The 20,149-nt window shown below is 43.2% G+C and overlaps 1 protein-coding gene across 11 annotated transcripts in view; it reads left to right on the top strand.

Moving 5' to 3' along the window:
- The first annotated feature begins 3,171 nt into the window (after window positions 1-3,171).
- The window catches only part of LOC138625364 (muscleblind-like protein 1), a 42,104-nt gene continuing 25,126 nt past the window's right edge, over window positions 3,172-20,149 (top strand). For 3 of the 11 annotated variants that reach the window (XM_069706253.1, XM_069706252.1, XM_069706251.1), the window contains exons 1-2: window positions 3,175-3,325; window positions 16,376-17,447. In XM_069706253.1, coding sequence (XP_069562354.1) covers window positions 17,274-17,447 — 174 coding nt within the window. In that variant the 5' untranslated portion in view covers window positions 3,175-3,325; window positions 16,376-17,273. Of the gene's footprint in view, window positions 3,326-3,894; window positions 3,969-7,639; window positions 8,292-8,392; window positions 8,839-8,892; window positions 9,294-16,375; window positions 17,448-20,149 lie in introns of those variants that run through there. The other 8 variants (XR_011311233.1, XR_011311234.1, XM_069706245.1 and 5 more) reach the window with 8 other exon arrangements.

Below are 20,149 nucleotides of genomic sequence, written 5' to 3'. Positions count from 1 at the left end.
AAAAAACGGAGGTTCCATTTTAAAATTAAAGTAGGAAATTCCTGTGAGGGAAGGTTAATTGAATTAAGAGTTGTCCATGACACAAGAGGCATGCATAATTCTCCTCATAAAAACAGTTACTAATGGATATTGCACCAGCCTTTATCTCCTCATTATGCAGGGTGGTCAGACAGGGACCTTGAACAGACTAATGGGATTATGTCAGTTTGAATCGGTCTTTGCTGGGGCTATTCCTCACACTCGCAGTAAAGGCAGCCATGTATTTGTCTGCTCCCTATAGGTGGTGGGAGCTGAAGATGATACTTAAACACAACAGCATAGATAATCCTATTGCGCATTCCATACCATGTCTTATGTGATCACTGTCTTCAATAATACATTTGTAGTCATATCACTGGGAGAAAACCGAGGGATGTGAAGGGAGTGGAGGCTCAATGAGTAATCCTCATCTAATCCATTTATTTTAAATACATGGGCTGCCATGCTTAATAAATAGTGATGGGTCTATCATTTGCACGTGCACAGAGTTGCGGCACTGCCTTCTTCTAAGTGTCAGTCTGTTTTTAAAGAAGACATATCAAAATGTGGATTTTTTTTGTTTTTTTTGTAGTTTTAATCTTTGTTTCTAAAGCAATTGAATGAATGTCGTGGGTAATTTAACCACTTTATGTGATGAATCATGATTTTTTTTTCAGTTTTATTTAGGATTATTTATACTAAACAGGTTGGAAATTAATTTCAAACTTCAATACAAATAAGGAAAATACTCTGTAATCTCAAAGTTGAAGCTAAGTGTCTGCTGTTTCTCTCTCTCGTCTATTTGTCACTTGAGAATCAACCACGTCACGACGGAGGAAAAAATACACTTGGAGGCCTGCTGCATCTTGTTTCATTGTGAGCTGGCGTTATTAAAGATTACGTGACACGGTGTCAGGGCCTGGCTCAGCAGACACTGTAAGTATAGACTCTTTGATTAGTCCTCTCTTCTCACCTAATTACCAGCGTGATTTTATTGCACGCTGCTTGTGACACTGGGCAACAGACCCTCGTGTCTGAGTCAGTTACTGGATCAAACTGTCCACGTATCTGCTCAAAATGGTCTGAAGATAAGATGGTTGTAAAAGTGTCCAAACTGGCTGGTTAAATACACTTGCAGGGTGAGTAACAGGTGGTTCGTTGAAATATTTACATTGTTCAGACTGTGCTAGGTAAATATGACTTTTAGACATAGACAATAATTAAAACGGCACATCCATATAATAACATTTTGACCGCCACCCCTCTATTTCTCTCTCTGTCTCTGTTTGCCCCTCCAGCTCCTTCGTGTAGTTGGGAATGCAATAGTGCCACTTGCAGACCACAGTGTCCAGGGAGCCCTAAAAAGGGAAGGAGCCCGGACTCCTGGCAGCTCGTGGCGCATTGGAGGCTAAATTAGGCCTGGTTTCATTGACTTTCAGTACCCCGAATCACAGCAGCCCCTCAGCCCAGAGGAGGGGAGGCCAGCTGGCGCTCGGGGCCACTGATGCTTCCTCTGAGCTTCTCTTGACACTACCTAGGTAAGGTAAAGTGTCAGATGGAGATGATACACCTATAAAACCTGGGCTGAGAATCCTCGGAATAAAAACGGAATAAAAGTATTGATTTAAAGGTTTTGTGATGCTTACAATTTTAACATAATTGAATCATTAGTGATTAAAGGGACCAGATCCCAAAAATCTGAATGTGGGGCAAAGAGTATGTTTGTGAAGGACATGTAACCAATGCTGGGAGATCATCTAGAATTTTGACATAAATAAACCACTTAATAGAGGGTGCAGGTTCCAGACTTTAGCATGTGAAGGACTAACTTTTCCAAATCTCCTGCAATGTAAATACTTGTACAGTAAGTATAAAGGGAAGCCTGTTTTGGCAGCAAAGATGGAGACAGAGTAACTTGTACATGACACAGATATGTGCAGTTTGATTGATACAAACAGCCTTCAATGAGACTGCAGAAAAAAGAAAAATATTAAACATATGTCTGTCTTTCAGTGTTGACTTTTGAAAACTAGAACTAATCAAAATGCAAGACATTGTCTCAATATGTGGGACAAGGGATAAAAAAAATGCTGTGCAGGACACCTGGTCACCCTATTATTGATTAACTGTTGTGAAACCGTAGTTACTGTTGCCAAACACTTTAATCATTATGCGAGTTATTTTGTCGATTTTTACAAATAAGTGTGCTATATTTCTTCATAGAAGTAGTTCCAGGCCCTTTATTAATAGTTATAAGCGGTTTAGCCAAAGAGGGATTTTTAGAGGCCAGAAGGGATAAAATTATTCATAATTTTACAAAATAAAATAGTGAAAAAAATATACATAGTTTTGGTTTAAACTATTTTCTGATCCATTTTATCATGTTGTAGCTGATCAAATTAATATTGGGATCCCTATATGGTCCTTACCCCCAGGTTAGACATACAGAGGTCCTCTGAACTTTCACCACTGATGAAACATCAGTAAATTATCCTTAAAACCCTCGTTGACTCGATTTACCATAATCCCGCAACATCCCACTGTGCTTCAATCATTGGGGCCTAAAAGTCTGTTCATTAAAATCATATTCAACTTCAAATTACCCAGTGATTTAAATTGTGCATTCCAAAATTGTAAACATGCAGATGCTGTTCTCAATTTTACTTCTTTTTCATTTTTGTTTTATGTGTAAAAAGTCACCAAAATGCCAGAAATAATGTCTGTGACAAATATTTCATGGAAGAATACCATATGTTACTCTTCCCTAAAATTTTCCTCATTTACACTGTATTACCTGTACATTAGTAGCTTCCAATACGTAGTGTACAAGCAACACTACCATTGCAACATAAAACACTATGCACTGCAGAATACGTGGCCTTACATTTCTAAGATGAAACACAGGCTGCAAATGGTCTTGACCTTACTCGCATAGGCAAAGACTCTATAATTACTTTAATAATGATAGATTATGTGCGGCCACGATGTACTGTTACACAGAACATGCTACCTGCTCAGTAGTGTATTTGTGCCGATAAAGGGCTTGCTGTCTGCCTCTCTCTCTCGTCTGCTCTTTCCCCCTTCGTCGTGATGTCCCGTGTGATTGACCGTGTCTCTTTCTCTGTGCTGGCAGTCGGAGGCAGGTGCTGAGTGCTGCTGACTGCTGCTGTGTGTGTGTGTGTGTGTGTGTGGGCCCCAAGGGGCCTGGTTCAACATTCCAGTGATAGTTTGATAGACACAATCCTTTGGGGAGGAAGAAGAGGCAGCTAAACGCCCGCGCCAGCCTCACGGAGGAAGAACCAAGGGGGTAAGTGAAGTCCTTTTGACGATGGACCTGGTTTTGAGGTGGGGGTGAGGTTGAGGGTTGCGATAACATTTTGCAGGTCCCTTTTCTTTTTTAAGTCTCTCAACGACAAACCTTTACGACACCCTGCTTCCTAATTTTCAAAGTTCTTTTGCTGGTTATCTCTCAAGCTGCAAACTGCTCTAATGTCACAGGCACTTCCTCTTTTCACACACTCAGCCATGCAAGCATGCATATATGTCAATGTGCACATCGACAAAGCGTGTGCACACAGTTGTGCAAATGGAGGCAAAGAGGAAGTTATAAAAAAAAAAAAGGGGATGCAGAAAGAGGCGGGGGGAAAAAACAAGGTGACCATATTTGGCACAAGTAGATAATGCAAGCAGAAGATGCAAATTAGATAAGGAGTGGTTGTCATGGAGACGTGATGTTGCGCAGTGATGGTTCGCTGTAAACCTGACCACATTTGTGGTATGGCCGTTGCCAAGCAGAAGGTGCTATTATGAGAGTGTGAGAGCACAGAGAGAACTAGCGGAAGAGAGAAATGAAAATGCTAGTTTGTCCCACAATGCATTGCATCCTCGTGGCCTGTGTTGAAGTGGCTTCATCTGTGCTAGTGTCACGTCAGCGATAGACAGGCACACAGGTAAGCTTTCTGTCTCTAAAATCTATCTGTAGGATTACTGTTTGAAAGTAACTTAAAATGAAATCATGTGCAATTATTTAATGTTTCCTTTTAGTTATATTTTTTTAGTTGCTTCCTAAATATTGTAACTGTAAACTGGTGAGCTTACTTTCTCTTATGCTTTACAGAAAAGGAAACTTTCTCTGCTAGACAAAACATAAGTACAATATTTTTGTTACAATAATTGCAATATTCTCCAAATTTGTCTCATTTTATATTCCACTTTGTACATTATATGCAACAGTATATCTGCAGGCTACATTTAGACCGAAAATTAGCTGAAAGGCCCCTTTGCAAAGGGTGTTTCCATTCCTTTTCATTTTATCTCCAAGATAAGCTTCGAGCTTGTATGGCACATACACACTCGCATACACACAGTGGTGTCAGATGGGGACAAGACAGTGTGCTATTTCCTCTCTGTATTTCAAACCTGACAGCTTGAATTGCACCTGCTTCCCCTCTCCAAATCAAAATGGAAAGAAGTTCAGTGAAAACCACAAACTCTGCAGTAGGGAAACGTGAATGCAAATTTGCACACAAACAGCAGTATTTGTTTTCCTGTTGAGTTGTGTTAAGAGTAGAAATGATCTCAAAGCAATATTTTTGCTTTGTCATTCTGCAAGCCTTGAATTTTAACTATATGGATATGGCCTAGGTTGAATGCAGCTGCTTGCCTTTCTCCAGAACGTTGTGCTGTTCAGTTGTTGCTGTGATGGTCTGTAATGTGAGTGTAATGTGTATTTGGAGCTTTAGTGATAGATGAGCCGTCAGAGTTTGGCACACCAGAGCTCTGGGACATTTCCTCAGAGGAGTGAGAGTTCACATTGGGCGGCCAGTGTCATTTACAGAGGGCTGAGAAATAGCAGAGTGCTGAGATGATGGGGAAGCTTAAGGTGGAAGTTTGTGCTCTTTAGGGAGGAGGGAGAGAAAATAAAATGTGAATAGTTAGGATCTGATGATCTGACAGAAACAGAAGCACATGCTAGATTGTGTTAGCCTAAGATTAATGTTATTAATAAAGAGGTTGGAGGGAATTTCTTGAATATTCTGAGTTTCCTTGTGAAACTGCACTATTACTCTCCTCTTTACTTTAACCCCATGAATGTGGAAAACTCCGTAGAGACAGATAATAAGAATGATCAAAATCAATGTGGTAGAGGCACTACCCATGATGCGATTTGATTGTGACATGACTAAGATTACTTTCATAGGGTTGACTAGTTCACTGATCTTAGTGTATAAAAGTGGTGGAATTCCCCCCCTCCTCCACACACACACACACACACACACACACACACACACACACACACACACACACACACACACACACACACACACACCTCTTCCTGTTTTCGGTTGGTTAGCATTAATATGTGTGTGAACAGCTTGCTCAATCTCGGTATGTTTATTCCTGTTGCTCTTTGCACATCGTTTAACGGCTCTTCAGCCTCGCTGATCTCACAGCGAACAACAGTCTGTGAGATATCAGAGGAGGACGTTAAAACATTTGGCTGATGTCACATAAAGAAATATGAATGTAGAAATAGGCTCCTGTTGTATGTTTAATCAGATTAGATGCAGAATGAAACTTGAAAGGATTACTTGTCAAACTGAATGATCAAACCATGTAGTAACTGCAAAATTTGTCTCTGCACTCACTTATAATTGGACAAGGGGAAAGTCCTGTTGGTTGTCTCAAAAAGACAAGTTGTTGTAGAGCTTTCAATTGGGAGTTTAGGGGAATTAAGATGTTGTCATAAGAGAAGAGAGACAGCGAGGAAAAAGACATAGACAGAATAGCGATATTGAATAGGAATGAAGTAGCAGCACAGAAGAGTAAAAGAAAGATGCAGAGAGCAAAAGGCACAGAAGCACTGGCGTAAACTCAGCTGCAGCTGAGGGGAAATTCCACGTCAGTGTCTGAGTTTCACAGTGAGCCCAGATCTTTGGAGGCGCTACTAATACGTCTCCTATTGAGCCAGAACAACATCAATCACCGTGTTTCTTCAGTATGGGTCAAGCAAAGCTCCATTTGGAGGTTAGAGTGACCCGCCGCTTTCATTGATCAGCCCTCAAACAGTTTGCTCCGCTAATCTAAGAGTTGTTTCCATGGTTGGAAATAGATCCTTCCATCACTAATGAACGACGGCTGGAAATAGACCAAGGCATGCATGTTGCTGTTGTTGCTAATAATTCAACTGTCTATCACAATTTGATTAACTCTTTCAACATCTTTCTTTTGTCTGAGGTGTACAGCATGTTTTTTTGTTCTTTGTGAGTGTGTGGACACATTGCAGCAGAATATTGGCTAGGTAAAGGGCTAGCACTGTAGCCTGGGCTCAACCACAGATTGTCACGGGGGGGTTAAGGGACTGCTGTGTAAATTAGAGATGACTTATCACCAGCTTTGTATTAAACAGAGCCGTGCAGCACTAGAAAGTGGCCCAGAGAGATAGGGAAGGAGTGAAACAGAAAGACAATTGGGGGATGATAGGCAATGGGATATTTTATTGCAGTATTTTACAGATAACACACCAAAGAAAGAATTGGACCTTCCACGTCCCTACGAGTATGGACTCCTGTGTGAACTCAGTGTAGTCAGTGGAATGTGGAATGTTACGAAGCTATTTTTTTTAATATTCCTAACAGGGAGCAGTATAAGGACACTCTCCCTTTGATCACAATCAACTGAAATGAGTCAGACAATATCCACAATCTGTCACAGAACTTGGCGTCAGCACACATCTTATAATCTGTAAGGATTCATGCAGATGCCAGCGCCACTATCTCCATAGCTACCGGATATTGCAGCATCAGGTCCAAATCAAATTCTTGGAGGCTTCCTTAGCCCTTTCAGCTTTCCTCTGGATTCAAGGGTTGTGGCAGCAGAAGCTTTGTGTCTACAACAGTGCAGGACAGCTGGTAGCAGCAGTTGCCTGTCTGTTTTCTTAGTTAGTCTTTTTATAATATAATGTGGATTTGCAACCAAACTGCATTGGCCTGCATATTTTTTTGGAGTCATCATTTCCTGGGTGTTAACACACCTTATGTTACCCTGAATGTGGAACCACTCATTAGGGTAGTATAGTTTGATTGATTGTAGGTCGGTGTGATTGATTTTATAATATAGGCTAGTGTGAGGTTGAGCTGAGGGTTGCATGCCACAGCAGAAAAGCAGCATTAAAGAGAGAGAGGGGATCCGGGCAGAAGTCAGACCTAATCTGTCGCAAACTCCCTGTAACTCTTTCCATAATTGTGTCCACCGCACCCCCTTAATCTATTCATTCTTTCCAACTGCCATTTTCTCCTTGTTCTTCCTTACCTCATTAATTCCCTTGTTTCACTTGTCTCCGGCCCTCTTTCCTCTCTGGCTGTATTTAACATCACTATCCTGGCTTTTCTTCTGCCCTTCCTAACTGAGCTCGACCTGTCTTTCCTTGTATGCTTATCCCATTACTAATTTCCCTTTTTTTCTTCTCGCTGTGTTTTCCCAATCTTTCCTTTCTGCCTCTTCCCTCTCTCCTTCCTCAGCTTCACTGGATAGGCAAGGGCAGTGCTGCTGTAACTGAGCCAGCACTTCCTGGTGTTGTTTTAGGAGGGGGGGGGGGCGTGGCCAGCTTTAGTGAGGAAGAGAGGGGAGGGAGAGAGAACTGCAGGATCTGTATGCCCAGTGCAATCAGGGCTCCCTCCTCCTCCTCCTCCTCCTCCTCGTCTTCCTCCACCTCCTCCTCCTCCACAGCTGTTGCTACTGCCGCCCAGTGAGCACCACTTTCCTGCAGCAGACAGACGATCCAGAGGCTGGGGAGTCAGTAAAGACACGGCCCAGCCCGTCTCAGCACAGCTCTGCACAACCCAGCTCAGCCACTTGAAGAGGCAGGGGAGGGGAGACACTAGCGCACACAGCCAACGCTGCAACGCACGCGCACGCGCGCGCACACACACACACACACACACACACACACACACACACACACACACACACACAGACAAACACTCCTCTCTCTCCCTCTCTCTCTCTCTCTCTCTCTCACTCACTCACTCTGCTGCTCGGCTCCGTACAGCTCCTTTACTCATTCGCTGCTGATTCACTCGCTTGCCTCTCTCCTGCCAGTCGCTCTCTGCCTCGCTGTGTTCTTGCCTGCCTGCCTGCCTGAGAATGGTCCAGCCGGTGCCTGGGGGTCTGCTGTCGCGGCCTGTCTAGATACACGCATAAACATACAGAGCTAATCGACACGCGGAAGCGCGCGCACACACACACACACAAACTGGAGAGCAATGTGAGAGGTAAGAGCTCGGTTCATAACCCTCCTTCCCTGTCTCATTGGTTTATCTAGATCTTTCCTCCTGTGTGTGTGTGTGTGTGTGTGTGTGTGTGTGTGTGTGTGTGTGTGTGTGTGTGTGTGTGCGCGCGCGCGCGCTGCTGTCTTCACTTTCCAAAGTAAGCACCAGTGCAGTGGAGCATATGTGCAGATACGGAGCTTGCTTGCCCCAGTGTCTACCGTGCGTGTTCAGCGTGTGGACCACAGGGCTAACTTCTATTTGTTACGGCTTGTTTTATAGATATTGGCACACACACACACACACAGTAAGACACATTCTTGGCTCGAAGCAGACAGTCACACAATAGATACTTCCTGAGGGTAGCGCTGGTTAGCAAGAACATTTGCTGGTGTTTGCGTGCGTGTGCGTTTGGAGGGCCACGATTGTTCCAGGAAGCAGTGAAGAGGATCAATAGATCGCCCACTCAGCTTTCATTCCCTCTGTCTGACTCAACACTGGACATGTTGGGAGTTATCCTGCAGGGCTTGGTTAACAGGGAGAATGCTAAAATGTGAGTCTCCCTTTTTCGTCTTCCCTCTCCTGCTGCGTCAGCCTAAAGAGGGGGGGGGGAAGCATGGTTTTGCATGTGTGTATGCGTGTTTCCAACGTGTCCGTGCTGTGTAAGGCAAACTCCCGCCCCACTCTATGTAAATTGTGTGTGACATATGAAGCTGCTGCTACCTTATATGGTGAGCAGTATTTCAGTACAGTAGAATCTTGCCAAGCATTCCGGGTCGCGGGAGGAGAGAGTGTGTGAGAGGGTGACTCTGTCTGTGGGAGTGTGTGTGTGTGTGTGTGTGTGTGTGACTAAGTGAGTGTTTGCATGTGTCTGACAGAGGGGGCGTAACAGAGAGGAAGAAAGTTGAAGAGAGAAGGAAAGAGGGGCAAGAAGGAGAGAGAGACAGGGAGGAAGGAGAACCAGTAAATGGAGGGATTTTACTCACGGATGTTTAAACGGGAGTGAACGTAAGTTATATCATACTTTATTAGGGCTTTGTGGAATTATTTGAGATTGCCCGAATGTTTTTCATTCTTTAAGGAGTTAGGCCCCGTCTGTGTGGATCAGGCTAATTTAAATGGACCAAAAGGGTGAATGAATAACATGTGGTCATGATTCTCTTCAAAACAAAAAAAACACACGTGTATGAAAGCAAGAAGATCTTCAGCGATTTCAACTCCTCTACTGTCTTTGTCCCTCTCCTCAACCATCTCTGCCCTCCTCCCCTTTGACTCTCTGGGTTTCCTCTTGTGGTGTGCCTGTGGTTGGGGCAATGATGAGGAATGTTGTTGTTGTGACTTAGAGGGATTCATGGTGGCTCAGACAGACAGTAGCACACCCACCCAAGTACGTGCACGCATGTAAAGCGGGCGCAGCAGCAGATGGATGTGTGGCAGATTGCGTTGTTGAGACTTTGTAAAACCTCCACAGTCGCTCCGCTGCAGGTAGACTGTCAATTTCTGTCTGGCAGAGGCCTGTCGAACACGCTGCTGCTGCTGTTGTCAGTGCGTGTGAGGACAGCAGGCAAGAATGGCCAAATATCACATTGCCCCTCTCTGTGTGGGGTTGTATGAATTGAGGTGCAAATTGCTCTGCATTCATGTGTGTTGGCTATGATTTAGAATCTGCTCTACAGACAGGATTATGTGCATGACTGAATCTGCGCTGACAGGTTAAGCCGTTATTACACGAGGGCTTCTCTGTATGTTCGTCTGGTGTTATGACCACATTTCAAAACCTCTAAGCAACAGTTTGACAGGTTTGGCCAAGTCACACACTCACCGCTTTTCACAGTTTCAAGCTAAGCTAATATGAAACTGACTTGAACAACTGTGGGAGACACTGTTCCTTACTACATCAGTAATTAATAAGCTTTAACCTGACATGATATTTATCTGTTTCTGTTCTTATCAGCCCTTAATAATGTTCAGGCTTCTGTTTCAGACATATTGCCAGTGTCCGCCTTTGTCTGAGTTGCTGTTTGTGGAGCCCTTAATAAGTGTCTAGTTATTTCTTTGTTGTTCTGTCCAGACCTCAGTACATGTGTCAACACAAACTTGTCCTTGTTTTTCTTCACCTCAGTTGCATCAGCTCCTGCTCACAGCCCTGACAATCTTAAATCTCTTCTCATCTCTGATGAAGCCACAGACTACTTTTTCTAGCAGCCTCACTACCGAGCCTTTTTCTATTGTTGTGACCGAGTCTATGTGTCGCGGGGTTTGCCTCAGTCTATTAGAAGCAGGCCCAACACAAGGTCAATGAATGCAGGTATGGTACGTGCGATAGGATTGCCTGCCCTCCTTGAAATGACTGACTAAACACAATAATTGATAACTTGTACAGAAGATAAAGTTGGTCACTGGTCATGCATGTTTGCGTGCAACAAACAAATGAAGAAGCCAAATGTAGGTCCTGTGTGGACATGGTTATGGCATACATGATTGCATAACGGCCTGGTGTATGTTCAGGACTGAAAATATGTTCTATCTGTATGTAAATGAATAAACTGACAGACAGATGAAAAGCTGTTGTCTTAAGAAGAGGTCATTTTAACACATCAGTGAGTGCGGTTTGAGACTGACAGGTTGTGCTACTTTTCAACAAACAGAAAAAAAAAAAAAAAAACAGTGTAAGTAAGGTGTTGGTCAAGCATCACATGCCAGAACAGTTTCAGTGCTGTATGTTTTGGATTTTTCACTTCTCTAAACCCTACTGGAGAGATCAACACAATACCTTGAGAAGATATTTGCCCATCTAATAAGACTATCCCAAACCTCACAAAGATCTTCAGTTGGGTTGATATCTGATCTTTGCTAATGTCAGAGCATATAATTCACATTATTTTAATAGCCATAAATTGTCCGTTTGTTATCTTCACTCATTTAGGCTCAGATTCGTTAAATTTGTCCTGTCTGTATAGGTAGAGGTCAGCCTGCGTCTCAGCACAATTCACACAGACATCATAAATGTGAGCCAAGGGGCCACTCATTAAACCATAAGGCCAGCAATTATCCTCACTGTCCGTTGATTTCACCACATCCTTACGCACACATGCGCACACAAAGATGCAGTCAGATATTCAACACAGCTTAAGAATACGCAGTGTTTGGACAGATAGAGGTTTGTGTGTTCGCCCGTGTGTGTGTGTGTATAGCTTTGTCCATGTATCCTAAACAAGTGATCACATTGTCTCCAGAGGTTTGCTCCAAGAGGAATCAATAGGCATTGTTTGTTTTGCATTCCTACCCCAAGACTCACTGTTAGAACCACGTTATTTAATCTAATTACAAGTAAGTTAGTTAAGCTAAAAGTTGAGAGGAGATACTTACTCGATGATGACAACGAGGAAAACGATAACAATCACAAGTATGAGAATGCTCAAAATAGCAAGAATTTAGTTTATCAGGAATCTGTGGAGCATGGTTCTCCATGTGAGCTGTGTTTGATCAATTATCCCTATTCATAACATACCAAACTTAAAAAATAAAGTATCAATAAATAGTCTATTCATTGTTGCGTTCCTTTGCAATGTGCTGTTGTCCTAGCCCTTCTGCCCATATGTGTGATATGCAGACTTCATTAAGTGCAATCTCTCAACCAAGTCCCATCACCAATAGAAATGAAGTATACTCAGGGAAGTATGTGGAATAGAAGAGTAGCAGCCCTCAGTCTCTGTATGTGTGCATCATTGCGAAAAAGATCAAGAGATAGAGGAAGAGACTCACGTGTCCATATGTGTGTGAGTGTTTGTGTCTATGTAAAGGTCAATGCAGGAGATATTGACATGCTATATTGTGGGCACATGGAGCGGTAGCGGCAGCGAGGCCGGGGGGGTGTTGCATTTCCTTCAGCGTTGTGATGACCTGTATCAGCACACTGTCACCCTGACTCCACCTCTGTCTAAATGCTGAAACCACTCCCTTTAGTGAGCAGCAGCAAACCAAATGAGACGAACGCCTCTCTCTGCAGTCAAAGCTGAAAATAGCTGCTATGGTTAGTTCGTTTGGTAGCCATAGCAGATGGTGCAGCCTAACCAGTAGCAAATCTGTATTTTGCTTTAGTTTCATCTCCACTAATACTGCATTAGTTAACCCCAGTGTGCTATTCCTTATGCGATTATGCAGAACAGAGCCTGCAGCATTTTATGACCTGTGGTGTCAAGCTATGATGATGAAGAGTAATAATCTGTCACTCATTAATTTTCAGGAAGTCTTTATCAAAACTGTGAACCACACCTTCTTTCTAGTTTTTTTTTCCCCGTCTCTAGCAGTTAGTCACAGAGACAACGTCAACATCAGTTTAGATCGCTTTGATTGCTCCAACTTTTCAATCAGTCAAGACATGTCTTCATAACAAAACACTTGTCTGTGTTCAGGAAAACCTCACAGTGTATGATCAGAATGTGTCAAAGTTCACCATGACAATCACTCACAGATTTTATTTGCGGTGTAGACGATTGGTGGATTTTGACAGCGTGTTTTTTATTTATTTATTGAGAACAGATTTGTTTTGTGGCTCATAATTAAAAGAAAGTATAGGACGCACAGGCTTGTTTTTCATGTCAGTATCTGTTTGTGCCGTTAAGGCATATGCTGGTGTCACATGACCGCGAGCTGCTGGTGATGTGCTGATATTGAATACATACTTCCTCATCTAGCGGCCCCATAAGGTTTCTACCACGTGTCTACGGGTGATAGGAAGTACACGGTCTCTCTCGTTTACCCTGTTCCACCATCTTTCCTTCCTCCATTGTGGTTGACCTTGCACCAGTTTGCAAGACCTTGGAGTCTGAGGGAGTGCTGCTCAGGATGCTGGAAGAGAACATAGGCCAGACAGTGACGGCACAATGGGAGAGACATTGGATGAAGTGGAGGGAGAGGAAAGAGTAGGAAGACCAAAGAAGTCAAAGAGCCATCTGTTAAAATAGTATAAATTCCGTGGTAAGAGCAGAAAAGAAGATGATATTAAACAGTCAATTATTTGAAATAGATGCCTTGGAGACAAAAAGCACTGATAGTTGAAGTGGAATTAGATAGAAGGAGTGGCAGATCAGCAAGAAGGACCACTGAGATGAAGAAATCAATAGGGAAGGGATGCCCATGTCCAGACATGATGGATCAGATTGAGATCTTATTATCACGCGCACGTCTTACACCCCACCGCATTGTTTCACCCGTACAGATATGTGTTCATCTGTCTCTAATAGAAACCATAGAAACTGATTAGGCAGCCAGACAGAATTCAGAGGGCGTCAGCTTTTCATGCATCAAGTCATCACATTCCCTCATTTGATTGAAGACAGCTCCTGGCGCCTTCAGTTAAAAACTCCTGAAATAGATGCTTCTATTAGGGGTGAGCAATATGGCTCTATAAATAATAGCACTATATTTCAGGGTATTTCTGTAACAACAATATTTTTCACAGTGTAACAAAATACTGAAGATTTTTTTGTATTATTTATTTCAAACAAGTTTTTTTTAATATGTCTGCATAAACATAACAGTTTGCCTTCAAATATTCAACATGTTACCTCTAACTAAACCACTTCCTTTTTTCTAAGTAACTCTTCTTTCAGCTACGCTTGTTGCTGCTGTGCATAAGTTAAACATATAAAATTTGTCGTACCATTATGCTGAATATTGACATTAATACTAAATTTGTTTTATCATATTCAAAATCTTACCAATATTATCACAACCCTAGTATCTGTTCAACCTCATTAGTTGTGCTCTTCTCTGGCTTTGTTTAGAGATCATTTTTGCTTACCTGAACTAGTGTTAAAACTTTGTTGCCCTATCTGACTGAACTGTTGCAGTAAATACATGGAACATCAAATGATATTAAAACCACGTCCGAGGCCGCTCAGAAGTACACACAAAGATTAGACTTGGCTGCCTCGATATTTTCACATCAGTGAAGATGAAATGATGAATGACTTAATGTAAATAGAGTTCATGGGAATAGAAACATGCCTTTAGTTATATAAACAAAAAAACGGCATGGAGTATGTTGGAACGGTTTCATTCCAAAACAATAAAACCAGTCACTCTTAGTCAAAAGTGTTTTGTTTATTTACTACTAAAGTGACAAGGCAAGGCAAGGCAAGTTTATTCGTATAGCACATTTCAACAACTTGGCAATTAAAAGTGATTCACATAAAACCATGAAAAGCATCAAAACATCAGGCAAAGGAAAAGTAAATTTAAAAACAATTAAGAACATTGATCGAAACATTAAAACCAGTCACTGAAACGTTAAACAAGCTAAAAATAAAAGTTGCAGTGCAGTTTAAGAAATAAAATACAGTAACGAAATGCAGAAAATTGATTACCATCCTTGAGTCTGGTTCAATTGAAGGCAGCAGCAAACAAGGAATGTTCCTGCTTCACGTTACAAAAAAGGAGCATTTAAAAACGTCTTAGTACCTGTCATGTGAAATTATGGCGCAGTGAGGTGATATATATATTTTGTATTAGTACTTTATTGAAAAGTTAATTTACTGTAATCTCCCCTCTACTCTGCGTCATATGAAGGATCATTTGCTGTGTGCCCGGGTATCTATTGTAGTGGTCGGACGGTTGCTGCATTTGTGTTATGATTATGCTTACACTCTAAAGGTCATTTTTAGCAGTGACGCTACTTCTGCTATCGTAGGGGTCATCCAAGGTGAAACTACGCAGTTTTCTCCACCACTCTCTCTCTCTCTCTCTCTCTCTCTCTCTCTCTCTCTCTCTCTCTCTCTCTCACACTCTCTTGTAAAACATACCGTATATGCATGTTGCTTGGTCATCATGACCTGCGCTGCGCTGCGCTGCCGCAGGGCTCCGATACAGTGTGTTGCAGTGTTTTAAAGCTAGCGGTAGCTCGTAGGTGCACAGGCTCGGTTTGGAACAGCGATTTCTCTCCACAGGGCGTGGCGACTTGTGCTGCTCTGTGCGATAAGAGCAGAATGGGTCCCTGGGAGCCCAATCATGCAAATTCCCCCAGCAAACCATGTACAATGGATTCACCCAAAAATAGAAATCTTTGGCAACATTACACAACAATCTGGACCAAAAACATAACCTCCGTTTTATGTGACAAGCGGGCAATTATGAAAGGGAAATAATAAACATGAACATTATCACAGCTGGGCAAGTTCACAGACCGTTGCAACGTGACCGTGACGACGGTGGTATATTTTATTCGGAAATAGTTCACCCAGAAGGATATTATCGAGCATCTTTCATGAATTGTTGTTCGACAGAGACATTTATCTTAAGTTCACGAAAAAAAAAAGCACATAGTCATAGAAATAGTGAGCAAAGTAATTAGTTCAGCCTGAGTCTGCCTCTCTCTCTCTCTTTCCCTGGGCAGCGGGCAGGTCAGCCTCCTGTTTGCTCCTCCCCCTTCTCTCACCTGGCGCTCAGCCCAGAATGTTGCTGCAACTCTGCTTGCTCTCATTGGTCCCCACTCTTGCAAGGCTTTGCAAGAAAGGAAATGACTAACCTCTTCTCCCTCATGCCCTGCCTCAACTTCCCCCTGCGCTTTCACTCTCTTTCTGCCTCTCACCTCTAAACACATTTGTAATGGCCGGCTTTGCTTTACTGGACTGTAAGTGACACAGGATTTGATCTGATTTTCCTGCGTGGACCAGAAGAGGTGGAAAGTTGTGAATGGCTGCTTTGTGCATTTATGTGAGTGCGCGCGCGTGTGCGCCGCCGTGAGTGGTGTGTGTGTGTGTGTGTGTGTGTGTGTGTGTGTGTGTGTGTGTGTGTGTGTGTGTGTGTGTGTGTGTGTGTGTGTGTGTGTGTTCAGAGCGGGCGAAAGTTGTATTTGTCTTAGCTGACACCCCTGCATTTCTGACATTTTTACATATTCTTCATTCCCACAGCTGCATAGCTTAGCATCACTTTAATAATGCTGCATGTCAGAACCTCCTCTGAAAGATAAATGAGAGAAAATAAACTTTTTTTTTTTTTTTTTTTTTTAATGCCTACAATGAGACTAATCTTTATTTCTCTCCTTCCCTCTCTTATATTTATCTCTCTCTCTCTCTCTCTCTCTCCAGAGGAAGTGCCTTCCCTGATGTCTGCTGCAGCTTTGACCTGCTTCTACAGCTGAAGCTCCACCCTCTCCCCTGCCTCGCTCGCTTGCTGCCACAGTAACACGAGTACAAGGACAGCAACCACACCCTCCTCGCAGCCCACACTCCGACGACGACCCAGTCGTCCTTCCCATACCATCACCATCCACTCCACGCAGCCAGGCTCCAGCCTCAGCTCTCCTCATTCGACGCCACCCCCCCCCTGCTGCCCCAGCCACTCTCCACCAGCTGACCAGCCTTACCGCAGCAGCCCAAAACGCACCACCGGGTCCACACTGCATCTCACCCCACTTGCCTTTCACCTTCGCCTTTGCCCCTTCTGAGCCTCCACTCAGTCCTCAGTGTCCTTAACTGTCCTGTAGCAGGCTACACCCAGACTGTCACCATTGTTGCCTGCTTCACTGCACCTAACCAGAGGGCTCTCAGTTGGGCCGGTCTGTTTGTCTGCCACCTCTGCTTGGGAATGTTGTAGACGAGACTCTTCAGTAAGCAATAAACAGTGAGAGAGAAAAGTCAAGCTAAGAGAGGAAACTTTACAGACAGGATTAGTCTCCTGGATATAATCACTTTGTCAGCTGTTGTTTGATCAGGAAAATGAGTCATTAACATCCCCAGAAAACCGTCGTCCTGCATCATTTCACTTTGGAAAAGGAGCCCTCTCAATCAATAGGAACTTTTTCTTTTTGAATGTTTAATTTTAACTTTACGGACAAGTATCGCAGACGGTAACAACACCAACAAATAAACAACAACAACAACAACAACAAAAAACAACCATAAAGTTGTGGATTAAAACGTTAGAGGTACTTCAGTCACGCTTGAACAGATCTCCGCTTGGAATACTTTTTGCCAGCGTGTCGCCATGGCGATGAACATAACACATATCCGTGACACAAAGTGGTTGACACTGGAAGTATGTCGGGAGTTCCAGAGGGGAACGTGCTCACGCTCCGACCAGGAGTGTAAGTTCGCTCATCCGGCCAAGAGCTGCCAGGTGGACAACGGACGGGTCATCGCCTGCTTTGACTCACTTAAGGTAAGAAAGAACAAGTGGTGAGCTAAAAGTCTGGAGGCAATATCTATAGGGAGATAGGCCACAGATAAGAGGCTGAGCACATTCAGTCTGACAGGCAGGAATATATGGATTTGCACAATGGAAATAGCATGCTTGAGTGCACCATCTGGTCACAGCATGTGCTCCACTTAGTCCCACCTATTTCTGGTCAGCTGACTGGCGCACGTGATCAAGGGTGCAGAGGGGAGGGGAGAATTGCAGCTTTTTAGATCCAGGAAGAAGCAGTCCATGATTTTTTTTTTTTTTTTTTTTTTACAGCACTGTGGAAGATTCTAGCACGGGCTCAAATGTTTTGACGAGTGTTTACTGCACTTATGTCAAGAGTCAGCTGCATTTCCGACTGATTACACTGAATCTCCTTCAGCAGCGCCGTCCCTCTGGAAGCGGTAACGCTGCTGTGTACAAGCTTTTGAATAGGAAAACATGAATAGGCCGTCGCATGTAGGAACTCATATGGATGCCCTGAGCGCAACACGTCTCAACAGCTAGAGAGGAGCGAGGCGATAGCATCATCATGTAGCTCTCACTCACTCACTCACTCACTCAAACCACTTCCTGTGCAGAGGCCTGAAGGCGGCCAGTGGGGATTGTGCGTGTGTCTCTGTATGTGTCAGTGTTTTGGAGCACAGTTGGGGGCAGACGCACTATGTGCAGTCATTTTCCGTTTTTAGGCAGCGACGGGAAAGCAAACACCTCTTTTTCGTTCTCTCTCGTTCATTCGGTCTCTTTCACAATAACTTTTTTTTAATCGAAGCACAAGATCTCTAGAGATGGGCGGACCTCAACCCAAAGTTTCCAGCATTGACAGACACACGCACAAAGGTTTGGCTGTGTGTGGTTTTTTTTTTACTTCCGTTTGCGTTCTGCCCCTGCAGACACTGGTGACTCGTGGTCATTGACTGTGTGTGAGCAGGGCAGGGTTAAGATGAGGACAGCGACTCAGAGACCAGTGTTTATAGCCAGATGTGCACAGAGGAACATTGTGAGGCCCAGCCTCAACTTTTCCCAATTTTCCTCACAATGTCCTAATGCCTGTGCACGTGTGTGTCAGTGCGTCAGTGTCAACATAAAATTGTCTAAATTAGATAATAATTCTTGTTCACTACATGTTGAGTCATATTTTCATCGTTTTGGCTGCAATTCCAAGCAATTACTAATAGCCACCACTGTTCTCTTGAGATGATGAAAAATCTGGGAACACTGAAACTTTGCTTATCGGGCAAGTACCGCAAGAACTCGCATAATCCTACAGGATTTAACAAAAACCACCACTGAACCACCAATTTATTCCCCCGTCTGACCCTGCTGTAGTGATGTTGCTGTGTTCCCAGATCTGAGGAATTAATTTGGGGAGTATAATGTTATATTAACCAATAGAAATGGAGGCCAGTACTAGAAAAATAACACTCAATTTGGAAGAAACTGGAATCCTTCTGCAGCAATGTAACTGCTACGAAACCATGGCGCCAAGTTCCCCTGAAGATCAGGATATCACAGTTGAAGTCTAGTGACCACGTGTTGATATTCAGCGACAGAGCACTGGAGCGTTTTATTGACAGGCGGAAGGACTGTGATACACGTTCAAATTGTCATTCGCGTTGAGGTAAAGGTCACCACTGGAAAGGAGTAGCTGGCAGATATATGGTGTCTTTTTGAAGGACCTGAGGGGCCTATTTTAGCAGTTTGGACTAATTTTCCACGAGAACTTGTATATTAATGGAGATGGGTGATACTTTTTTTAACCGCTGGCCCCATTTTTTTCCACTGGTAATGAAAAACAGAGCAGGTCTCTAAAACCCACAGTGGAAACAGCAAAAGAAACGACAGAGAGCAAACATTTTTACACCTGTTTGTAATTTTCTTCTTCAAAAACCCAACATAAATGAGATTTTTTTTTTCCAATTAGCATTTTATTTTTTTTCATTTGATTAAACGTACATTTTTGTAAACTTCAAATTATTTACGTTTTGTTTTGGTTGACTTCTAATTTGCCCTTTGACTGCAGGATAAGACTTAAACCACAAACACATAGGCACACACACACACACACACACACACACACACACACACACACACACACACACACACACACACACACACACACACACACACACACGTTACCACATTGTGAAGGTTTTCCTGTTACATAAACCCCCAAACACATTCAATGAAAAATCAGTTGTCCTACTTTACTTTATCACAGATTGAGGGGTTGAAATAGGACAAATTCTCAGAGGAGTTGTGTTACATGAAGCCAACTCACCCCCCATTACAAGTATTGCACCCACACACACAATCTAATGCACCCTCTTGGACACATGTGCACACGCTATCTGCCCATGAGAGGATCGACCTTCTTCTTGAGAAGTGTATAATTAGAACAGGTCTCACATGATCACCAGTGCATAGCTGAGCAGGTCACACCCAAACCCAGTCATTTCCCCAACAGCCACTCACTCTCACAGTCTCTCTCTCTCTCTCTCTCTCTCTCTCTCTCTCTCTAGCTCTCGTTTTGTGTGTCCTACACTAAACCACGCTTGTAGAGTCCATGCGATAATTAGAGCACGGAATACATTTGCCTCAGAAATAGCAAAAAGGCTCGAGCTGTAATTTTTCTTGGGAACATGTTCACGGCCGTCATTAGAAGCGGATGATATACCCTC

This window comes from Brachyistius frenatus, unplaced genomic scaffold (genome assembly GCF_029030835.1).
Source record: "Brachyistius frenatus isolate BFR_SWC_R1_liver_20210118 unplaced genomic scaffold, ASM2903083v1 Contig_61, whole genome shotgun sequence".
Lineage (NCBI taxonomy): Eukaryota > Metazoa > Chordata > Actinopteri > Embiotocidae > Brachyistius > Brachyistius frenatus.
This window is presented reverse-complemented; position numbering and strand designations above follow the sequence as displayed.